At 59.4% G+C, this 20,757-nt stretch overlaps 1 protein-coding gene across 2 annotated transcripts in view; it reads left to right on the forward strand.

The window, feature by feature from the left end:
* Positions 1–20,757, forward strand: part of COL26A1 (collagen type XXVI alpha 1 chain) — a 160,293-nt gene that overhangs the window by 123,298 nt on the left and 16,238 nt on the right. For both annotated transcript variants that reach the window (XM_070566357.1, XM_070566358.1), the window contains exon 4: positions 15,272–15,333. In XM_070566357.1, the coding sequence (XP_070422458.1) occupies positions 15,272–15,333 (62 nt within the window). The remainder of the gene's footprint in view (positions 1–15,271; positions 15,334–20,757) is intronic.

The raw sequence follows: 20,757 nt of genomic DNA on the forward strand, positions 1-20,757 counted from the left end.
GGGAGGGGTGGCCCACCTCTCAGCTTATGAGTCAAGTCTCAGCCTGGAATGTTCTAGAAGGAAGGCTTAAGAGACTGCCATGGTACGTGTGTGTTTGTGTGTACATGTGCACGTGCATGTGTGTGACCCCAGCATCAGAGTCTTCATGCCCATACAGAGCTTGGATGTCAGAGCTTGGACGTCATATTTTGTGAATATATGTGTCTATTTATACATGTATGTGCTTGTATGTACATGTAAGCTGTGTAAAGAAGCCTGGGCCCATGGTATGGGACGATGGCCCAGGAGCAGGAGCCCTCGTCCAAGCTCCGGAACGGTGGGACCCCAGAACCCAGCTTCACACTCTGGGAATCTCTTCGTCATCTGGGCACAGATGTCTCTTAGCACCAAACCACTGAGAAATTCTACCAGCACTGGAGTCCTGCGTGTTAGCCTGTACTGGAGCGGCTGGCTGACTCGTAGCCAGCGTTTTCATCAAATTTCACTTATTCATCAGTGTTTTCCAGAACCATTTCTTTTACATTTTAAATACAACCTCAGCTTGGGTAAAATAATCAGGGACAAGGCTGCTGGCCCCTTCTCGGCCTCCCCTCTGGGACAGGGAGCAAGGGCTCCAGGCGTCCAGGTACCCTAGGAGACCGAGTGCTCGCTGCTGGTGCTGGGGGCACCAGTGGTAGGTGGTGGTGGGGTGGGGGGCATGGGTCTCAGGAACCCGGGACTGGAGTCTTCGCCTGAGCCGGAAGGGGGGAGACTCAGTGAAAGAGGAGACAGGAAGGGTCCCCTCCCGGCTCACGGAGGCCACGAGGGAGCTTGTCCGTCAGACTCTGGATGGGGAGAAATAGGCCTGAGAAATCAGAGCCCCAGGCCTCTCCCTCCCCCGGGTGCGGGACTGAAATTGACCTCACCTCTGTGGCCACACAATGGTTCCGGGTTGGAGCTATAAAGGATTCAAGTGAAAAACCCGAAATAAAACAGTAGCTATTCAAGTCGAGCGGAGCACAAACGAGTCATAGATCGCCACCAAGCAGCGTTCAGAACGGTGGCTCCTGTAATTCAGTTCATTCACAGTTTAAAAGATACGATTCAACATCTATTCGTGGTGAAAACTCCTGGCAAACTAGGCAGAGAAAGGACCTTTTGGCCACATAGATCCCGCCTACCAGTCCCACAGCCAATGTCACACACGTGAGTGAGTCTTTGGAAGTGTCCCTTCAAAGTCGCGAATGGGGTTCGGAGGCGGCTATGGCGACTTCACGAAATGCCTGGAGTTAAAGGAATAAATGGTGAATCAATTGGAAAACGTCTGCACGACAAGAGACAGTGTTACCGGGGCCAAAACACAAGCCACAGACCGGGAGGCCATATTGCAACGTGTGAAATCGCCAGCGGGTTGGTATCGGAAATACGGAGAGAACTCCTATGAATCAATATGAAAAAGACAGAACAGTCCAGTAGAAAAATGGGTCAAGATCGCAAACGGGCATTTCATAGAGGGGTCGGGGAGAGAAGCGGCTTGCAAACCTATGAAAAGATGCCCAGCCTCATTAGCAATGTGGAAAATGCAAACTCAAACCATGGCGAGATCGCATTTCACGCCCACCAGATTGGCAGACTTTGCAGTCTTGGACGGCTGCATCTCGGGGCTCCGGGGGCTCTGGGGTACAGAGCTGGGGTGGGGGTCGTTGGAGGAGGCAGGGGACTGGATGCTCCCCCATAGGGAGGCTCGTTCCTGACTCCTATCTTCGTTCGGGGCTTGGCTCTGGCTGGGACAGCGAGCAGCCCCAAGGCGGTGCTGTTTGGGTCCCCCCAGGCCCTCCCCACCCACCCCGTACCCCCGGCCCAGACCTGAGACTGCTTGCCTGGAATCTACTGGTGTCAGGGCCCCTTCCCGGGCGGCCAGGTGTGCCTCTGGCTAGTGCCTGGGTCTGGTCTGCAGGGCAGGGGGCAGGAGAGAGGGAGAAGGGGACCGGGGGTAAGTGGATCAGACCAGCCCCCTTGCACATGGACAGACCCCTTCCCCGGGAGAATCTGCAACCCAAGCCCCAGCCCTCCCCTAATCCCTGAAGCTCAGAGAGGCTGACGGGGGGAGATCGGGGCTCTCTGCGCCCCCCATGCACCAGCCCAGCTCTGAACAGGGCACAAGTGTCAGCCGCTGAGGCCAGCCTCTGGCTGTCCTCCCACCTCCCCTGTAGCGGCTTTGCTTCTGGCCTGAGCTTTCTTTCCTCTGCCGCTTGGTGAGTCCAGCTGGGCTCCCAGAAGGCTGGGGTAGGACCAAGTTTAGGCATCAGCCCCAGTCGTGGAGCAGAAGCTTCTGCCGCTGCTCCAGACCAGCGTCTGGGTGCTGGAACACGCGGCCAACAGGAGCCCCCTCCATAACTGTACATTGTGCCTGAGCAGAGGGCTTCCTGTCCCCTTCCTTGAACCTGCACACAGACGGAGCCACTGACTCAGAGGGATTGGCATTTCCAGATCCCGGACCACCCTTCACCTTTCTGGGCTGGATCATCTCCCACCCCTCCTTAGTTCTGGGGATAATATTATTTTCTTGGGCTCTCCTAGTGGGAGAGAGGGACGGGAGAGTGATTTGTAAAGCATTGTGACCTCAGTGGTACTGTATGGACTCATTCTTACTATGGTGTAAATGACTGAGGGGAAGTAATGTGGCGCCTACCCCAGGAGGGGGAAAAGGCCACTGGACGTATGCCCAGAACCAGATTTCAGACCTGGGTTGGCCACCATCTCAAATGTGTGACTGTGGCCGTTAACCATTTACCATTCCAGATCCGTTTTCTAATCTGTAAAATGAAAGGCCAGGGTGAGGTAGCGTGAGATCCTTCTGGACTGTATAACGGCGTGGGCGGTGTGCTTTCCAATGAGAGTCCAGCTAACAGCCGCCCTTCCTGGGACGTGCGGTCCGTGTGTATCCTGTTCCTCTCTAACTGGTCCGGGCCCTAGGAGGCGGCCTCGATTATTCTCCTCTTCCCAGCAAAGCAACTCGAGTTCAGAGAAGTAACTTCGCCAAGGTCACTCAGCTTGTCGGGGGGCAGGGCCCGGAGAGGTGACTAAGCCTTAAGCTATGAGACAACGACTGTAAATCCTGCACAAAGGCCTTCACGTTGTGTCGTTCAAATGTGTTTTCAACTATTGGGGGCGGGGGGTGGGGAGGAAGTGTCCCTAAGAAAGAGCCAGGTTGTGTCTGAGTGATCCTCCAGGCTGGAAAACACAGGCAATCAGCAGGGAGATCCATCGTCAGGGAGGGTCTGTGCCTGGTGAGGGGAGGGGCCCCATCAAGTGGTCCTTTAGTTGCCATGGCAACCTCTTCCGGGGAAAGGCCTGGTCCAGGTTTGACCCTGAGAGTCAGGAGTCTTGTCTACAGCCCCAGTGGGCGTGGGACGGGCCTCCTCACATGCTGCTCCCTTGGGGGTCTGAGGCCCCGGGGCCGGGGCACCAGGACCCGTCCACCCCGTGCCCACCTTGAGCCCAGGAGGCAGGAGGTAGCTGATTCGGGGGCTCTGGGCTCCCTCCCCCTGCATGGGAGCAGCTTCTCTTTGATTTGTTATCTATGAGGGTCCCTTCAGCTGCCTTTGGGGGAATAGGACCCCAGAGGGGAAGGGACCCGCCCAGGTGCCTGTGGAGATACGTGCAGACCTGCTCCCCAGGCCTCCCTCCCCTCTGCTGTGGGCTCCTCCGCCACCACGCTGCCCTCCTGGGACGGGCCAGGGACTTTGACTTGAGTTCTTAAAACTCTGCTACTGTTTCCCTCTGAAGCCCCGGGCACCAGGGAGCCCGCCCCTTCCTTTCTGTCTGTCTGGGCACCTCCCGTTTCCCCAGGAGAGCTCCCTGCGCCTCTGGAGCCTGGACGGGCACAGCAGGGGGAGGCTGCACCAGGGCCGACGCTGGGCTGCTCCTCCGGCCCCCTGGGGAGCGGAAGCCCCGGCGGCGTCAGGCCACCCCTCCTGGGGTCTGGAGGCCCCCGTCAGCCAGCTTTGCTTGATGGCCCCTGAACCTTGACCTTCGGCTTGGAGCCCTGTTAAACGGGATTCTTTCCCAGTGACACACAGCCGTGGTAGCCCCGACTCCGCGTGTCCAAGGGGGTCTAGGATCGCAGCTTATCTCCCTTGGCCGTGCCTGGTGTCATCTTTCAGGCCCGGGCAAGGCCGCCTGCCAGCTTCCTGGGACCTTGGAGATATTTATGATTTCTTTCTGGATGAGGAAAAAAGCATAGAGGGCTTCCAGCAATAACTTCAGATTAACCGCACGAACCTCAGGACTCCACCGAGAGAAGCGGCCGAATACAGAGAGAGAAAACATATGCAGGGAGGGTCCCCCGGCCCCCACCAGCTTCTCGCTTCCCCAAAAGGCCATAGAGACTGGACCACTTATTTTTGTTGTATGAAATCCCCTTCAAGACCTGAGGGACATTGCTGGAAAGCTGGAAACCCCTCTGTTGTCGCACAGCCGCCTTGGTCCAAGCACCCCAGCCACAGGGACGGAAGGCCACGCACTAACCGAAGGCCAGCGGCAAAGGTCTGGGCCCGGCCTCCCAGCCACACAGGGCAGGCGCTATTGCCCCATTTTTTTTTTTTTTAAAGATTTTATTTTTTCCTTTTTCTCCCCAAAGCCCCCCAGTACATAGTTGTATATTCTTCGTTGTGGATCCTTCTAGTTGTGGCATGTGGGACGCTGCCTCAGCGTGGTCTGATGAGCAGTGCCATGTCAGTGCCCAGGATTCGAACTAACGAAACACTGGGCCGCCTGCAGCGGAGCGCACGAACTTAACCACTCGGCCACGGGGCCAGCCCCTACTATTGCCCCATTTTGTCGTGGAGGAAAGCTGAGGCCCACTGAGAGGCAGCGGGTGAGCCGAGATGGGACTAGAGCCTCTGCGCCTCACCTGGGCTGCACACTGCCTGCCCCCTGCCAGGTGGGCAAATGGCCCCTTCAGCCCACGGAGGCCCCAGGCTGCTTCACAGGGGATCACATGTCACCCTAGAAGCCTGAGAATGAGCTGCCATGTTGTGATCCATCTGCTCACAGGAAGCAAGGCTGGGCTCCTTTGCCCACAGGAGAGAGAAGGGAAAAGGCGGATGTCCAGCTGATGCACCTTCTGGCTCCCGTTTGGGTTACTTACTGACTCAGAGAACGATGGGCGACAGGGCCCTGAGAGAGCATTGAGTCCGTCCCTGTATCTGACCTTTGGGAAGCTGAGGCCCAGAGAGGGCTGCACCCTGCCTGAGGGCACACAGCGCCATTCCTGATGCCTGACCCCACTCCTGGTCCATCAGGGGGTGCATGCTCACAGAGCAGGGGGCTGGTTCCCTGGCCTCGGCCGCCACTCCTCCTGGAGCCTCTTGTGGGTTCCTTTTGCTGGAGCGGCCGTGGGAATGGGGGGCGTGGTGGGGTGGGAGGGCCCCTGGCCTTCTCCAGAGGACACTGGCATTTGGTCACAGCACTGTATGACCTAGGAAAGACCCCTCCCCTCTCTGAGCTGCCCTTGACATGGCTATAAATTGGGACCGTGGATTCTGGGGCCTCACTAGCCACACGGGGACCAAGTGAGGTTGAAGGTGAAAGGGCTTTGTGAACCCGGGGCCCCGGGGGAGGGGAGAATGCTTCCTATTCCCTCCCAGAAATAGGACCAGACGTGCACACTCACACACACACACGTGCACGCACACACACACATGTTCTCGAGTGTCTGCACCGTGGTGCGTGGCCATGTGCATTGGTCTCCCTCCTGTGCCCCCTCCCCCTCAGCAGTGCCCTGACCCTCTGGGAGCCCTGAGGTCCCTCCTCAGGTGGCAGCCCCTCGCCCCTGCAGCCCCCACCCCCCACCACCGCCAGCTTGAGTGTCTTCTTGGTTGGGCCCAGCTGCCCTCTGGGGGAGAGGGCAAAGGGAACGTGTCAGCCCCGTCGAGCAGAGGGACACAGCTCACTTTGGGTCAGGGCTCATTTCCCAAAGAAATGCATTAATTTAATTCCTGCTGTTTCCCCACAGAAGTCAAGGGCCCTAATGTTTTCAAAAGGAAATGCTGTGGTGCCCTCAGCTGGGGCAAGGGGAGGAGATGGCATCTGGGGAGAGGCTGTGGAGCCCTCGGCGCGGGGGTAGGCATTCCAGAGGACAGCTGGTGGGGCTGGGGCCAGGAGGAAGCCTGGAGGCAGGCTCCCCAGAACCCCTGGGTCTCAGGTGTTTTCACCAGGCAGGTCCCCGAGGCCGGCCAGGGTGCCACCCCCTGACTGCCTGGGTTTGGATCCAGGCTCTGCCACTTCCTAGCTGTGTGACTTGGGGCTATCTCCCTAACCTCTCTGTGCCTGTTTCCTCATTTGTAAAGTGGAGGTAACAATGGTCCCTACCTCATGGGGTTAGTGTAGACATTAGACGAGTTTACACGAAAAGGGGGTGTCAGCACAGGTCTAGCCCTTTGAGCAGCGTCCGGCACACGGTAAGTGCTCCCTGGACCTGAGGGGCCATCTCTCCTTTGGATCGTTTTTGTGACCTGCCTCATGCCACGTGGGCCAGACCTGCTGCTCCTGTGAAATTGGAGGAGAGCGTTTCCCCCCTTCCTCCCGTCCCGTGGTGACACAGCCAGAGTATAATGAGCTTCAGCATCAAAACGTCCTCCTTATCTCTCCCTCAGCCGCTTCCGCTCCGTCTGGCCTTGGTGGAAATGGGAAACAGCTGTTCTCTGCTCGGGGCTGTGGCCCTTCCTGTGCAGGGAGGGAGCTCGGCACGGAGCTGCAGGGGGCACTGGGCAGACACCCAACCGTGCTCGCCTCCCCCACTGACGAGAGCGGCCCCCTCCCTCGCTGTCCCCCGAGGTCCTCCCCAGGGCAGGCTGCCCGGACTGTGAGCTGGGGGTCCCCTTCCAGTTCTGCTCATCCCCCAAGGGCAGCGCTGCCACCTCCCATGAGGACACATGAGCATCTTTGCAGCCCCATGTGACAGGGGAATATGCCTCCCCCATTTTTCTAGAATATGAGAATGGATGAGACATGGGCCCTGCCCTCAAGGGGTTCACAGCCCACAGGAAAGAGGGGTACACAAGAGGCCAGCCCCATCCAGGGTGCCCAGTGCTGTCAGCAAGGTGTGCACTGGGCGCGTGGCAATTGATGGGAAGGCAGGTGCCGATGTCCAGCTGGAGTGGTCCAGGAAGGATTCCTGGAGGAGGTGATGCTTAAGCAGGAGTTAGCTGATCAACGGGGTGGGCTGGGAGCCATTTCTTGATGAGACAACAAGGCCTGGGAGAGTGAGAGGTGCTCAGAGCATGGCAAGTAGCCCACACTGTTGGGGTTTGTCCTCAGAGTGACAGGGAGCCCTGGGGGCAACATGTCAGATTGGTGGTTTCGGATGAGCAGGGGAATAGTTCCACGTGTTTTTCGAACTGACGGCACCTGTGTCCCAGCACCCACGTCAAGAAAAGGAACATTGTCGTCATCTTAGAGGCCTCCTCCCGCCCTTTCCAATAGCCGCCCTCCCCAAGGTCATCTACCCCGAGGGTCCAGCACCTTAGTCGGTGCTGGAGCTTGAGAGAATGGGGCCCGCCCGGCGCACGCTCCCCCGGGGTCTGCCACCCTTCGCCCAGCCTTATCTTCCTGCGGTCCATCCACACAGCTGCACACGGTTCGTGCAAGCTCGTTACTGTGAGGAACTCCATCTCGTGAATATTCAGTTTATCTGGTCGGCCGTCGATGGGAATTTGGGTTATTTCTGGTTTTTGGTGATTGTCAGCAGTGAACATTCTTGCACACGGCTTTTGGTGAACGTGTTCATTCATTTTTGTTGGGTTTATACAGTGGCTCTCAGCCTCCCTAACACCGGTGTTGTTCATCTTTTTACTTGCACCCATTCTGATGGGGTGTGGGAGTGTGGCGCTGGGGGTCATTTGCATTTCCTGACAGGGCGAATGAGGTGACCCCTCTGTGTGTGATTATTGGCCATTTGGACATCTTGTGGACACGGGAATTCCAACCTTCCTCTTCCACCCAGTGGCAGCCTCTGCATTCTCTTAGTGGTGTCTTCTGAAGAAAAGAAATTCTTAATTTTAAGGCAGTCCACTTTATCACCGTTTTCTATGATGTTACTACTTTTTATGTCCTGTTTAAAAACATCTTCATCTATCCTGAGGTCATGAAGGTAGTTGCCCATGTTTTCTTTTAAAAGCCGTGTTGTTTGACCTTTTCTATTTAGATCTATGAGCCGTCTGGAATCGACTTGTGTGCGTGGGGTGGGTTAGAGGTCCGATTCTTTTATTTTTCTTTTCTATTTGGATATTCAATAGACCCAGCACCATTTATTGAGAGTCTGTCCTTTCTCTACTGTAATGCGTTTGTGCCTTTTTCCTAAACCGGGTGACTGTATAAATGTGGGTCTGTTTGTCTGTCTTTGCACCCAAAATACAGTCTTAATTACTATACTTGTATCATAGGTCTCAATTCTGCTAGCATGTCCTCCACTTTTGTTCAATTTCTTGCAGATTGCGTTGGCTATTCTTGGATCTTTGTATTTCCATATACGTTTTAGAATCAACCTGCCAACTTGCACACACACACGCCCTCTGAGATCTTGAGTGCAATTGCACTGACTCTAAAGAACAACCGAGGAGAATTAACATCTTTACAGTGTTGGGTCTTCCAATCCATGAACATAGTATTTCTTTCCATTTATTTAGATCTTGTTTAATTTCTCTCAATGATGTTCTATAGTTTTTGGTAGATTTATTCCTACATAATGATGCTTTATGATGCTTTTGTGAATGGTATTTTAAAATTTCATTTTCTATTTGTTTATCACCGGTATATAGGAATACCATTGATTTTTGTAAACTGTCTTTGTATTCCAACGACCTTGGTAAAGTAACTCAATAATTCTAATAATCCCTCTGTAGATTCTGTTGGGGAAAAGATGCTTTGGGATGTGGTCCAGCCGTGGTGCAAGACCCATCAACCTTGAACTCTGGGCTGGATGTGGAGGTAGAGAAGGAGGAAGACAGACTTGGCCAGCCAGAACAGCAGATCCCTAGGGCCATGTGGGGTGCAGAATTCACAGACTTTGCCCATGCCCAGCCAAGATCCAGGCACTGTCTTGACTTCGCATTGAGAGTTGCTGCCCCAGCCAGGGCACCTAGCCAAGCCCACCATGGCCTTATGGGAAGGGAAGACCTGGGTTCTGATTCTGGCCTTTAATTGACAAGCTGTGTGACCTTGAGTACATTGCCAAACCTCTCTGAATCTCATCCTCCTCACTTGCAAAGGGAGGGCAGTATGCCAGGGTATTTCTGCTTTTTACCCAGTGGGTGCCTGATAAACACCAGTGAACCAACTTCACTCACCAGTGTTGTCCCTCTCCCGGTGGGGTGTTTCTGAACATCGCCAGAAAGTGTCGCAGTCCAGGGGCTGCTGATGTGGGTGCCAGCAGTCGGGGTGGAGGTGGCCAGCTACCATCATGTTCTGAGAAGTTTCGGGGCATCCAGTCCTTCGCGCATTTGTGTTTCCAGTGAGGACACCCCTGCGAGGCTGCCCCTCTTGAGAAGGAACTCAAGTTACTCTTCAATAAAAGTCTTGGCAGAAGTTCCTAAAAAATCTTGCCTCCTCTGTGATCCCTGATATAGAAAAGGATGGAATTTAATTATTCTGTCCTGTCCGTGAACCCCACGGCTGGGCCTGGCATGCAGCCATGGCTCTATCGCACCAGCAGGCTCCCCAGCCCCCGATGAGGTTCATTGCTCTGGTGTATATTGGGGAGCACAGAGGATGCACAGGGCAAGGCTCCCCCCCCTTTGGCCTGACCTTGCCCCTTCCGCCTTTCCTTTTGGGGCATGTGGCTTCGAGAAATCCAGCCTGGATAAGTGGTGCTCTAGAAGCTGGCTGGAAAGGGAGCTTCCCAGGCATAGGTCTTCCCAGGGCCTCTCTGCTACCCATGGCGCTGGTTCAGAGCCCCTGAGGGCCCCGCAGAGCTGCAGGCTGAACTAGACACACATTGTTTCACCCCTGACCCATGCTCCAGGCCTTCTCTTCCTCCCCTCCTCCCAGAGAATTGTATCACAATTTGGGTTAGAGCGATAGACAATGAACAGAGGATTCTGACAAAGCAAACCACAGCTGATTTGGGCAGTAGACCAGGGTACTTCTCCTCGCTTTAGATTTTTCATTTTCCGGAAAGTTAATAGTTCGTGTTTTAAGTGCTCAGTTTTCTATGCCATGTTGTGGGTGTGCGTTCCTTGGCATATCACTAATTCACCCCAGATTTCCCCCAAAGATATTTGATTCTCCCTTCCTGACATTCCCACCCTCAGAGGCTCTCTCTTTTCTAGAACGCTCTGTCTCCTGGTCTAACGTGGTCAGGTTGTCCTCCAGGCCTCCTGTCCTCGCGTGGCATTCCTTTAGTTCCCTACTCAGGATACCCCTTTGTCTCTCTCCCATGTGGAACTTCTTGCCTCTGTGTGTCCCTGTTTCCTGTCCTCCTTTCTCTAGTTTACTCCTTTGTTTTGGTGGAGTACATCCTTTAACATCTTCCTGAGGGGGGGCACATGAGTATAAGTGTTTTGAGGCCATGCCTGTCTAAGATGCCTTCATTCTACCCTCAGACCTTGGTGGATAGTTGAGCTGGGTACAGAGTCTTAGCCAGGAAATCCTCTTTCCTCAGAAGAATACCTCTGTCTTAGAGACTGGAGGGAGCCTCTGGGCACTGGGGAAAGCTCAGGTAGTGTGTCCTGGCTGTAGGGGTGTGTCCTGGCTGTAGGGGTGTGTCCTGGCTGGGGGTGTGTCCTGGCTCGGGGTGTGTCCTGGCTGGAGGGATGTGTCCTGGCTGAGGGGAGTGTGTACTGGCTGGAGGGGTGTGTCCTGGCTGGAGGGGTGTGTCCTGGCTGGGGGTGTGTCCTGGCTGGGGGTGTGTCCTGGCTGGAGGGGTGTGTCGGCGGGTGTGTCCTGGCTGGGGGTGTGTCCTGGCTGAGGGGTGTGTCCTGGCTGGAGGGGTGTGTCCTGGCTGGGGGTGTGTCCTGGCTGGAGGGGTGTGTCCTGGCTGAGGGGAGTGTGTACTGGCTGGAGGGGTGTGTCCTGTCTGGAGGAGGTGTGTCCTAGTTGGAGGGTGTGTCCTAGCTGGAGAAGTGTGTCCTGGCTGGGGGCGTGGTATTGAGAGAGAAGAGAAAAGAGAGCCCCCATCTGGGGCAGTGTGCCCAGCCAAGACAAGGACTCTCTCCTGAGCACGTGGGAGCTGCTCAGGGTTCTGACAGAGGGGGAGATGACCAATCTCTCCAGTGGGGTGAGGTGCTGAGTGACCCCCAGGGTCCCAGTGGGTGAGGGAGGCACTGAAAGAATGTGTGGCCCAAGGCTGACCTGTGTCAAGGACAGAAAGGTGCCAGATGTATTTGTGCAGGGCCCAGCCCCACTCTTGTCATATTGGGGAAACCGAGTCCACTCAGGATCTCCTTGTTCCTGTGGTCCCCTGTGAGTACTCACGGCCATTCCAGTGGAGCTGTGTCCTCCTAACAGGGCCGAGGAGTCTTGGCTAGGGTCAGAGGTCTCCAGGAGGATCGAGGGATCTCCTCCAGCCGGGCCCCACTGGTGACACTGCCCCGCGCATGTCCCTGCCTGCACGGCCGTCTCTGAGACCTCTCATGGAGGGAGCTGGGCCTCTGGGGACAGGACCACCTTTGTGCCCTGGCTCCCCCTGTCGGGGTCTCGTGGCCCGAGCCTACAGTGGACTCACTCTGCCCTTTTAGTTTAGGTTTCGCTGCAATAGCCTTATGGGTGAAGCCAATCTCAGAGCCCAGGCCTCAGGAGTCTGGCCCCATTCAGGCGGCGGGTCCTGAATTCTGGGTGCCGAGCCATCACCAGCACAGTGCTGGCCAAAGGTGAATGGCAGGCGGACTGGCAACGACTGTCCTGCAGTGGACAGAGCCCGGCAGCAAGGCCCGAGGGTGAGGGCACAGGTGGCAGGAGCAGGGTCCAGGAGCCGGAGGCCCTGGGAGCTGATCTGGCGTGAACCCCTTTTACAGAGGGTCAAACCAAGGCACAGAGAAGAGGGTCTCATAGGCCGCACAGGGAGTTAGTGGCCTCCAGAGTTCTTTCCACTGAGTGCACCAAGCAGTCTGGTTCTGTTTCTCTCTTACACACACGCGCGCACACACACATGCTGGTTTGCCTGGCACATCCACACTTCCGAGACGCACATGCTGTTCTGGCAAAGATTTGCCGACAGGGGTTTCTGCACCTGTGTCCTAGCCACCGGGACGTGTCCTGTGGCCCGGGGCTCACGGGCCTGTGTGCGCTGGGAACATGGGGACCCTCAGAATCCCAGGAAGTGAGAGCACTGCCTTCAGGGGAAACCAAGGCCCGGAGCTCGTCCGCCCCAGAGCCAGGCCCAGTGCCACCTGTGCCGTTTCCGTGCATCCACTGAGCCGATGGGTAATTCGAGAAAGTGAAACAAACAGGCTTCAGTGATGACAGGATGCCAGGGGAGCCGCGGGGCCAGCCAGTGTCAACGCCTGCGGCCAGGTGCCCGCTGGCTGGGCCTCTCCGCAGCCAGGGAGCTGGACCCCCTGTGCCTGCCGATGGCCAAGCCGCCGCTCAACTGCCAAGCAGGGAGCCCAGTGCCAGGGCAAACTGGAAGCAGGCCCAGCACACTTTCCAGAAATAGGTCCCGCCCCTCCCTCTGCTGACCTTCTCCCCTGCAGAGAGTCCTATTTGTGGCCTGAGAGCCTGGAAACGCTCTGGTCATGGCCCCTAAACGCTTCTAGAATGTTCTCTGGGCAGGGCTGGGGCTCTGATTCACAGTCACCCGCGTCCATCCTGTTCCTCCGGCTCCTGCTCTTCCTGCCGGCCCCGGGGTGCGGGGGATGCCCTCTCCCATGCAGAGTGCGGACCAGGCAGCTGGGGCTCCAGCAGGAATGTAGCTCTTTCAAAGTCCTCCGGCCCGTCCTCCTCCGGAGTCGGCGCCTGTTCCCCCTCAGACACGGCTGCGGGGGACGGTCCATGGGCCTTTGCTCCGAGGCAGGCCCCCCGTGCATACTGCCCTGCCGCCCACCCCATCAGTGTTGGCACAGGGTCACCAAGGGGCACAGGGAAGCCGCCGAGCTCCAGGGGGGTGAGGGGATGGGCGGGGGTGGGTATGGTGGGTGGGTGAGTGGGGTGCAGAGCTGGTAGATAGGTGGAGGGCAGGGTGGGTGGATGGACACACGGAACCCTGTTTTGGTCTCCGTCTTTCTCATTACAGGCTTCTTTCAAAGGCCGGGGAGTCCTGGGCTGTCTGTTTCAGAGGGCCCGTGGAGCCCCTGGGGCTCTTTCCATGTGGTGTGGCCTTGTCGGCACGGGGCCTCCCCAGCTGTCAGTGCCTGTGGGCCTTTCCCTTGGGCAGGTCCCTTTGCTCAGAGAGGACCCCTCGCCCCACCCGCCTGGGCTGTCCCAGCCTCAGGGGAGCCTGGAGGCTCTGGTGGCCTCCGTGGGTGTTGGCGAGGCCGGGACTGGCCTGGCTGCCTGTCACTTCCTGGCAGCGCTGGTCCCCTGAGAAGCCCCCCAGTCCGTCTCTGCTTTGTGGTGGTACCTCTTTCTTCCTCTACCCTCCCTCTCCTGGAGCGACCAGAAGGAGACATGTGTGTTCAATCTCCCCGTGTTTAACCAGAACACCACCCCCGCCTCGCGGGTCCCCTGTGAAGTCGTCAGAGAGTCAGACGACTGTGTACATTCTTCTGTTCTTTAAAACTTTAGTGTTTATACCTTAGGCTTTAATCTGTTTTATGTGTCGGGGTTACTGAGAAGCTTTTACGAGAGGGGAGGAAGAGGAGGAAGAGTTCTGGTCCTAAAAAAATGCTAATAAACCACTGACTGAGCCCAGCCCAGGGAAGCAGAGGAGGGAGACGGGGAGCGGGGCGTCTGCCGGCCCCGCAGTAGGCCCTGCAAAGCCCCCTGGGGCTGCTGAGCAGAAAGCCGCAGGGGTCAGCCCCCCTGGCCCCGAGGCCGGTGGGCAGCCCTGGGGAGGACACGGCAGGAACCATCTAGCGCCGTGGTCCTGAAACCCCGGCACTCCCCCTCTCTCACAGAGCAATCGCCATTTCAGGATAGGGACGTTGGCGAGGTGACTCGCATCCAGTGATGGAGATGGGGGACCTTGCCAAGGACGGGGGCATGCGGGCCTCGCTGCCATGGTCAGCCCAGCACACGCAGGGGGACCTGATCTCTGTCGGGTGTCTGTGTGTCTGTTTAACCAGAATGAGGTTCCTGTGGGGTCAGCCTTTGAACTGACAGAGGCATTTCGGCGTCCCTTGACTTCCAGAGCAATAAAAGCTCTTTGGAACAGCTTTGAACCATCTATTTCCTCATTAAAGAGCTCCGGGTCTCCGGGGCAGACAGACAGAAAGAGATAATTACAGCCCAGGGAGAGGCGTGCCCGGGGGGTCGACGATTACCGCGCTCCTAATTGGCCCTCCGGCTGCCAGTCCCTCCCACTCCCGCCCTCCGTACACTTTGCTGCCAGAATGAGCTTTAAAAAACCCAAATGCAACCTTGACTTCCACCCCTGCCAACAGCTGCCCCCTGGCCTCAGGACCCTGCCCAGCTCCTTCCTCCGGGCCTCCTGTGTTAGGGGCCCCCTGTTCAACCTCGGGGGGCCTGCAGGGGCCCTCTGATTCAGCCAGGCTGCTGGTGGACCCCTGTTCTGTTCCCCTCTGCTGAACCTGACCATTCACTGTGCCTCTCCCGGGCCTCACCCTAGATGCCGCTGCCTCCAGGCTGTCCTCCCTGACCAGCCCCTCCCCCACTGCAGACTGGCCTGGGCGTCCCCGTGATGCTCACCTGCAGGTCCTGTTCTTACAGCCCCAGCACAGCCCTTCCCGGCCTGAGTCTATTCACCCGGCTCCTTTCCCAGACCACAGTTCCCAAAGGCAGGGAGCGCAGCTCATTGACCATCCATTCCTCAACTCTCAGAACTTTTTTGAGCCTCTACTTTGGGCCACACACTGAGATTCGTGGGCAAACAAAATAGACAAGACCCTGCCCTCGGGACGCTCATAGACTGACGAGACAGCCCAGGCAGCGGCCCGGCACCAGCTCAGAACTTTGCTGGAAAAAAGATGGTGCAATGTGCTGTGGGTACTCAGAAAGGAGACTCGGAGGTCCGGCGGGCTGCGCTGAGGATAAGGCCCTGAAGGATGGGTAGGAGTTTTCCAGGCACATCCGCAGAGATTTCCCTGCGTGTCTACCCAGAGGCCGTCCTGGTGGCTGAGCTGCTCTCTCCCCAGGGTCTACACCCCACCCTCACTGGGTGCCTCTTCTCTTTCAGAATGCATGAACTGTACCCGGCTCAGCGACATGAGTGAGCGGCTGACCACGCTGGAGGCCAAGGTCAGACGGCCTGGGGAGCTGGCCGGGGAGGCTGCAGCGGGCGCCCACAGGGTGTGGCTGGGGAAGCGCCAACCCCAGGGAGCCCAGCAGGCCTGAGCAGCCTGGGCCCGGGGCTGGGTGCTGCCGGGGGCCTCGGGGGCTGAGTGGCCTTCTCTGGGCTGGGCCAGCCTCCTGGGTGGGGGAGGGGAGAGGGGAGAAGTCTGGAGGCTCCAGGAAGCAGGCTGGTCTGGGTGCAGGACTCGGGGACGGGGAGGCTGGACGCCCAGAAGTCAACCCCTTGGAGGAAAGAGCGCGGAGTCACTGCCCCCCAGGGCCGCCACCCCCAGCTCCGGCTTCTCCTCCCTCTGTCTGGTGTGGAGCTGCGCACTGAGTTGCTGGTGGAGTAGGAGCCTTGGGCGCCAGGCAGCTCTTGGCCCCTGGACATCGGTGGGAGGGACGGGTCACCCCAGAGGGAAAAGGACTGGGATAAAGGACAAGTCATTTATTTGGCAGTGGTCCCAGGCAGCATTGGGCCAGGAGACAGGAAGCAAGCCAGGGAAGGGAGGGCTGGGCCAGGCGCAGGGTGTTAGCAGGCAGCCTGCCTAGGGGAGCCGGGCAGGCAGGTGTCCTCTGCAGACACACTCACACCACATAGACACACACACACATCAGACACACACTGCACAGAGACACAAACACACACACAGACACACACAGCACAGAGACACATACACAGACATACACGCAGCCCTTGCCAACCCTACCTCGCCCCTTGGCCCTGCCTCCTGCCCTGAAAGCTGGACTCTGAGGGCACTCACCTGGTCAGATGGAGGCTGCAGGTGCCTGTCGCTTGGGGTCAGATGCACACGGGACCACCCTCTACCAGCTGGTGGCTCTCGCCAAGCTCCCAGCTCCTCCCCCGTGGAGTTGACAAGAGGACCAGCCTCGCAGGGCAGCTGGGGGCCGCAGGAGACATGGTGGTGGGACCCGGCTTTGGAAGAGGTCCAGTGCCCGACAAGTGTGAGGGTCCGTGTTACCATCTACGCCATGTCGCTGTCCCCATCTTACAGCTGAAGACACAAGTGTGTGGGAGGCGTCCGTGTGGAGCGCATGGCACGAGGAGCCCCAGGGTGTGAATGGCCTCCCCGTCCTGGACCCCTGCTGCTGGCTGGGGGTCCTGGGCACGGGCCGGGGGTGGAGGACCTGGGCCCTCCTTGGGGTAGTGGCTCCCTGGGGGTGGGGGCGGAAGGGAGCAGATGCTGCCACGTGGGCCAAGCCAGGGCTGGGGCAGCCCTGGGACGGGAGTGGGTGCGGGGAGGGTGCTGGGGTGAGCTTCTGGCACCTAAGAGTTTAGGAAAGGGGGATCCCCAGGCCAGCCAGCCAGACATTTCCTAGGCCCCCAAAGCGGCTGTGTGGTTTGGCAGAGCAGCCCCGACAGCCAGCCCTGGCCCCACCCAGCGCCTCGGGGTGTCAAGTCACAGCTCCCCCACTGTTAACGCCAGCTGTCCCCGCCCACCTGGCCTGTGCCTGTGCCCTCCTGCCATGAGCCATCCCAGCCCCTGGTCCTCTCGGCCCTGACACTCCCGCCGGCTCAGCCCCGGCATCGCAGCTGGGCGCAGGGCTGGCTCGGTGGCACCTTGGTGGCTGAGGGTGAGGGTTGTGACCCCTCTGTGGACATCAGGGGAGGGAGGGAGGGACAGCAGGATGTGCTGGAGGAAGCAGAACGAGGATGCCCGGCCTGGCAATAAATAGCCCTGGCTTGGCAGCTCCCTTCTCAGCTCGGCCTCATTCTGCTGCCCTGTAAAATGGACACGGAAGACGTCACTTCCCTGTCCCTTGCTGGGTCCTTCCGAGGCTCGTGCACAAGGGCCAGCTCAGGGCGCTCTTGGGTGGGGAGTAGCGGGCGCAGCTTGAGTCTGGGGAGGTGGCTGCCTGCCCCTCCTGTGGGGAGCCCCTCTCAGCAGCCTACCCTCCTTCTGGATTCCAGGGAGGGCTGGCAGGCTCCTGGCTCAGCTCCCGTGTCTTGCCTGGGCCACCTTCCAGCTGCCTGCTCCATGTCCTTGTCCCCCGAGGATACAGGGCCACTGGGAGTTTTGCTGGCCTGGGTCAGAGGGCACTGAGAGGCAGCGGCCTGGAGAGGGAGGGGACACAAGCCAGGCTGGTGGTCAGGACAGCCCAGCAGCCCTGGGGCTGCGCCAAGGCCAGGCGAGCCTGCAGGGGTCAGAGAGAAGGTGGAGCTGGGGTCAGCCAGGCCAGAGGCTGGATCAGGAGGGTGACAGCAGAGCCAGGCAGGGAGAACCCAGACGGGGAGCCAGAAACGAGGCAGCTGGCATGAGAGAGCAGCAACACAGAGGCCTGGAAACAGCCTTCTGCTCCCTCAGACAAGAAGCCTGTTTTGGTTTGTCAGGAAGGAGGCATTCAGCTGCAAGTAACAGAAACCTAGCTAATGACAGTGTATTCCTTAAGGACACTTATTGTTTGTTTAACAAAGAGTCCAGGAGTAGGTGGTCTTTGGATTGGTTTGGTGACTCAAGAACCCAAGTTATTCAGGAGCCTTCCCCTCCAGCTCCTTAGTGAATTGGCTTTTGTCCTCATGGTCAGTGCCTCATGGTTACAAAGTGGCTGCTGCAGCTCAAGGCATCACATCCTCACACTTCCTCAAAGGCAGGAACTAGAGTGAGGGAAAACACCCCAGCAGACTCATTGGCCAGCACTGGGCTATATGCCCACCTCGTAGTTGCAAGGGAGCTGGGAAAATGAGTACCTGGCCAATCAGGATTCCTCCTCTGGGGTACACCCACAGACATACAAGAGGGGGTTCTGGAGCCAGGGGAGAGGGGCAGTTGGTGACCAGGCAACCATCAGGGTCTGCTCCATCTTCACTCCCCACGGGTGCCCGAGTTGCCATAGGACCCAGACTTAGGAGCTGATGTAGCGTTCCTGCCCCCCTCTTTCCCTAGGACAGGCGGGCCCGGCTGCTGGGGGCAGTGGGGTGGGAGGCCAGCTGGGGAAAGCATCCTGCCTTCCTTCCTCTCTCCCCCCTCAGTTTACACGCTGCCTTCAGGGACCACACGCAGGCAGTTCCCCCACGTGAGGGTCACAGGAGCCACTGAGTTCGGCTGGTCTCTGGTGCAGGGGGGCAGCATTCCGGCCAATCAGCCAGGCCACGATGACATCACTGGGGCCACTGCCCTCGAAGGCCGGCCATGTCTGGTTTTCTTGGGCTGAGTCCTCACGCCCACTGCTGCCCGGCCTGGTGAGCTCATGCCGCCAGGGTGGGGCCTGTCGCTCCGGGACCTTGGCCACGGCCTGGCCAGGGGGCTTGGACTCCGGCGGGGCCTGAGGCTAACTTAGCCGTGGCCAGCGCCCCTCTGCCTGGGGCCGTGGGCTCTGTGGACCTTGGTGTCTGCATGGGAGGTGGTCCAGGAAGGAGTGAGCCAGGCCTTTGGTGCAGGGGCCGGGCTGCAGGTGGTAGGTCCCCTATGGGGGTTCTTGAGCCCTGCCAGGAACGAACACTGGGGGTCAACCCCGGGAGCCCCGGCGGGGGCCCCTCCCCCTCCAAACTGCCCCACCCCTGCTACTCCCTGTTAGGTATGTCCATCTGGAGGTCCCCCAAGACACTGCAACTCAACGCGACCCCACACTGGTCACTGTCACCCCACACCTGCCCTCTCTTGTGCCCCAGTTTGACTGGCAGCAATCCCACCGTCCCCAGAGCCAGGCCAGAAACGGGGGAGCCGCTCCTGCCTTCACCCGCCCTCCTGTCCCCCAGCCCCGGGCACCAGTCCCGACGGTTCTCACCCCGTCCCCACGCCCACTGCCTGGCGTCCCCCATCACCTGCCCCCGCAGCCGAGTCTCCTTGCCCCCCTCGCCAACTCCTCCGCTGCCCGGAAGCCCCCAACCTTGGCAAGGCTGGTCAGCTTCCAGTGGACACTGGGCGGTTGGGGCAGGAAGGGACACCCTCTCCTCTTTGTGGGGGTTCCCGGGGTCAGGAGACAGGGTTCCACCCCAAGCTGCTGTGTGATCTGAGCCAGCTGCTCCCCTTCTCTGTGCCTCCGAGAAGCTCTGCTGAGGACAAAGCGGTGGCCAAGCTGTGACGAGGTGGACGAGGCATCTCATGGGGCCCATGCCCCACCACCTACTTGCTGGGTGACCTTGGACAAGTCACTTACAGTCTCTGAGCCTCTATTTTGGCCTCACCTGTGATGTGGCCACAGGGACCCTTCCTGCCTCATGGGCCTTTGTGAGGACCAGAGGGGAGGGGCCCAGAGACGTGGCTTGGGCGTCACCAGAGCCTCACGGCACAGGAGCCCCCTCAGCCAACACAGATGGAGGCCCTGAGACCTGGTGCAGGGGTGGCACGTGTTCCCAAGGATCCTGGGAGACTCTGTCACGCAGGCCCAGGGACACTGCAGAGTGGGGGACGGGGGTGCCCAGAGGGACCCGCGAATCCTCAGCGCAGCCCAGACCCGGGGGCTGTGCGGGCAGCCGTCTGTCCCCGTGACCCCCCAGCAGCGGCGGACTAACCAGGGTGCGCGTGGGCTGCACGCTCCTCCCATTTTGCTGAGGGGGAAACTGAGGCCCACAGAGGTCATGACGCTCGCACAGGTCCCGCAGGGACCACCTTGGGGGAGAACCAGGGTCCAGACTGGGCTGTGTCGCACCAGGGCCCTAGCCTCCCCACCACGTGGCACTTAACGCCAGCCGGGCTCTGGGGACCAGCAGCAAGGAGGGCGCGCGCCCCGACGTGGTCTCGTCTCCCCAGGGCAGGGCTGGTGGCACAAAGTGGTGGTGCAGGGGCTGAGGGACACACAGAAGGGGGTGGCCCCCTTCTGCAGAGGGCCAGGCGGAGGGGGCACTCAGAGCCTCAGCCGCTTCCAGGGGCTCAGGAGGGGGCGGGGCGGGCTGACGCCCCCTGCCGCAGGCGGGGGAGGGGCAGGCGGGGGTTGGGGGGCTGCCGCAGGCCTGGGCACCGGCTGTGGCCTGAGCGCGGGGGCACCGGGGGAGGCCACATGCAGGGCCCTGACCCTCCGCGAAGTGGGGGCGGATTCCGGGAATCCAGCAGGACGCAGGGGCCCGGCTCCCGAGGCGGGGGGTGTGGGGTGGGACCCCGAGACCCCGACTTCTTCCTCCCCGTCGGCAGATCGGGGGGGCTGAGACCAGGGACACAGGGGGTGGGAGCAGGAAGCCGGGCTCCACGTGACAGGGACCCGGGCACCCTCTGCCCGGGTTGGGGGCGCCCCTGGCTCTCGCACCTGCCGGCGCCCGCGCGGATCCCGGGCCTGCAGCGCCCCCTGGCGGCCTCTTCGGGGGCAGCAGGGACTCGCGGGGGCCTCCCGCCGGCTCCCAGTTCACCTGAATCGGGGACACGGTCCCCTGGGGCCTTCCTGGTCTCTGGCCCCTGCGTCCCTCAAGGGGAGAGGACATGGCTGCCTTCCAGGCCC

The sequence above is a fragment of the Equus przewalskii genome, chromosome 12, assembly GCF_037783145.1.
Source record: "Equus przewalskii isolate Varuska chromosome 12, EquPr2, whole genome shotgun sequence".
Lineage (NCBI taxonomy): Eukaryota > Metazoa > Chordata > Mammalia > Perissodactyla > Equidae > Equus > Equus przewalskii.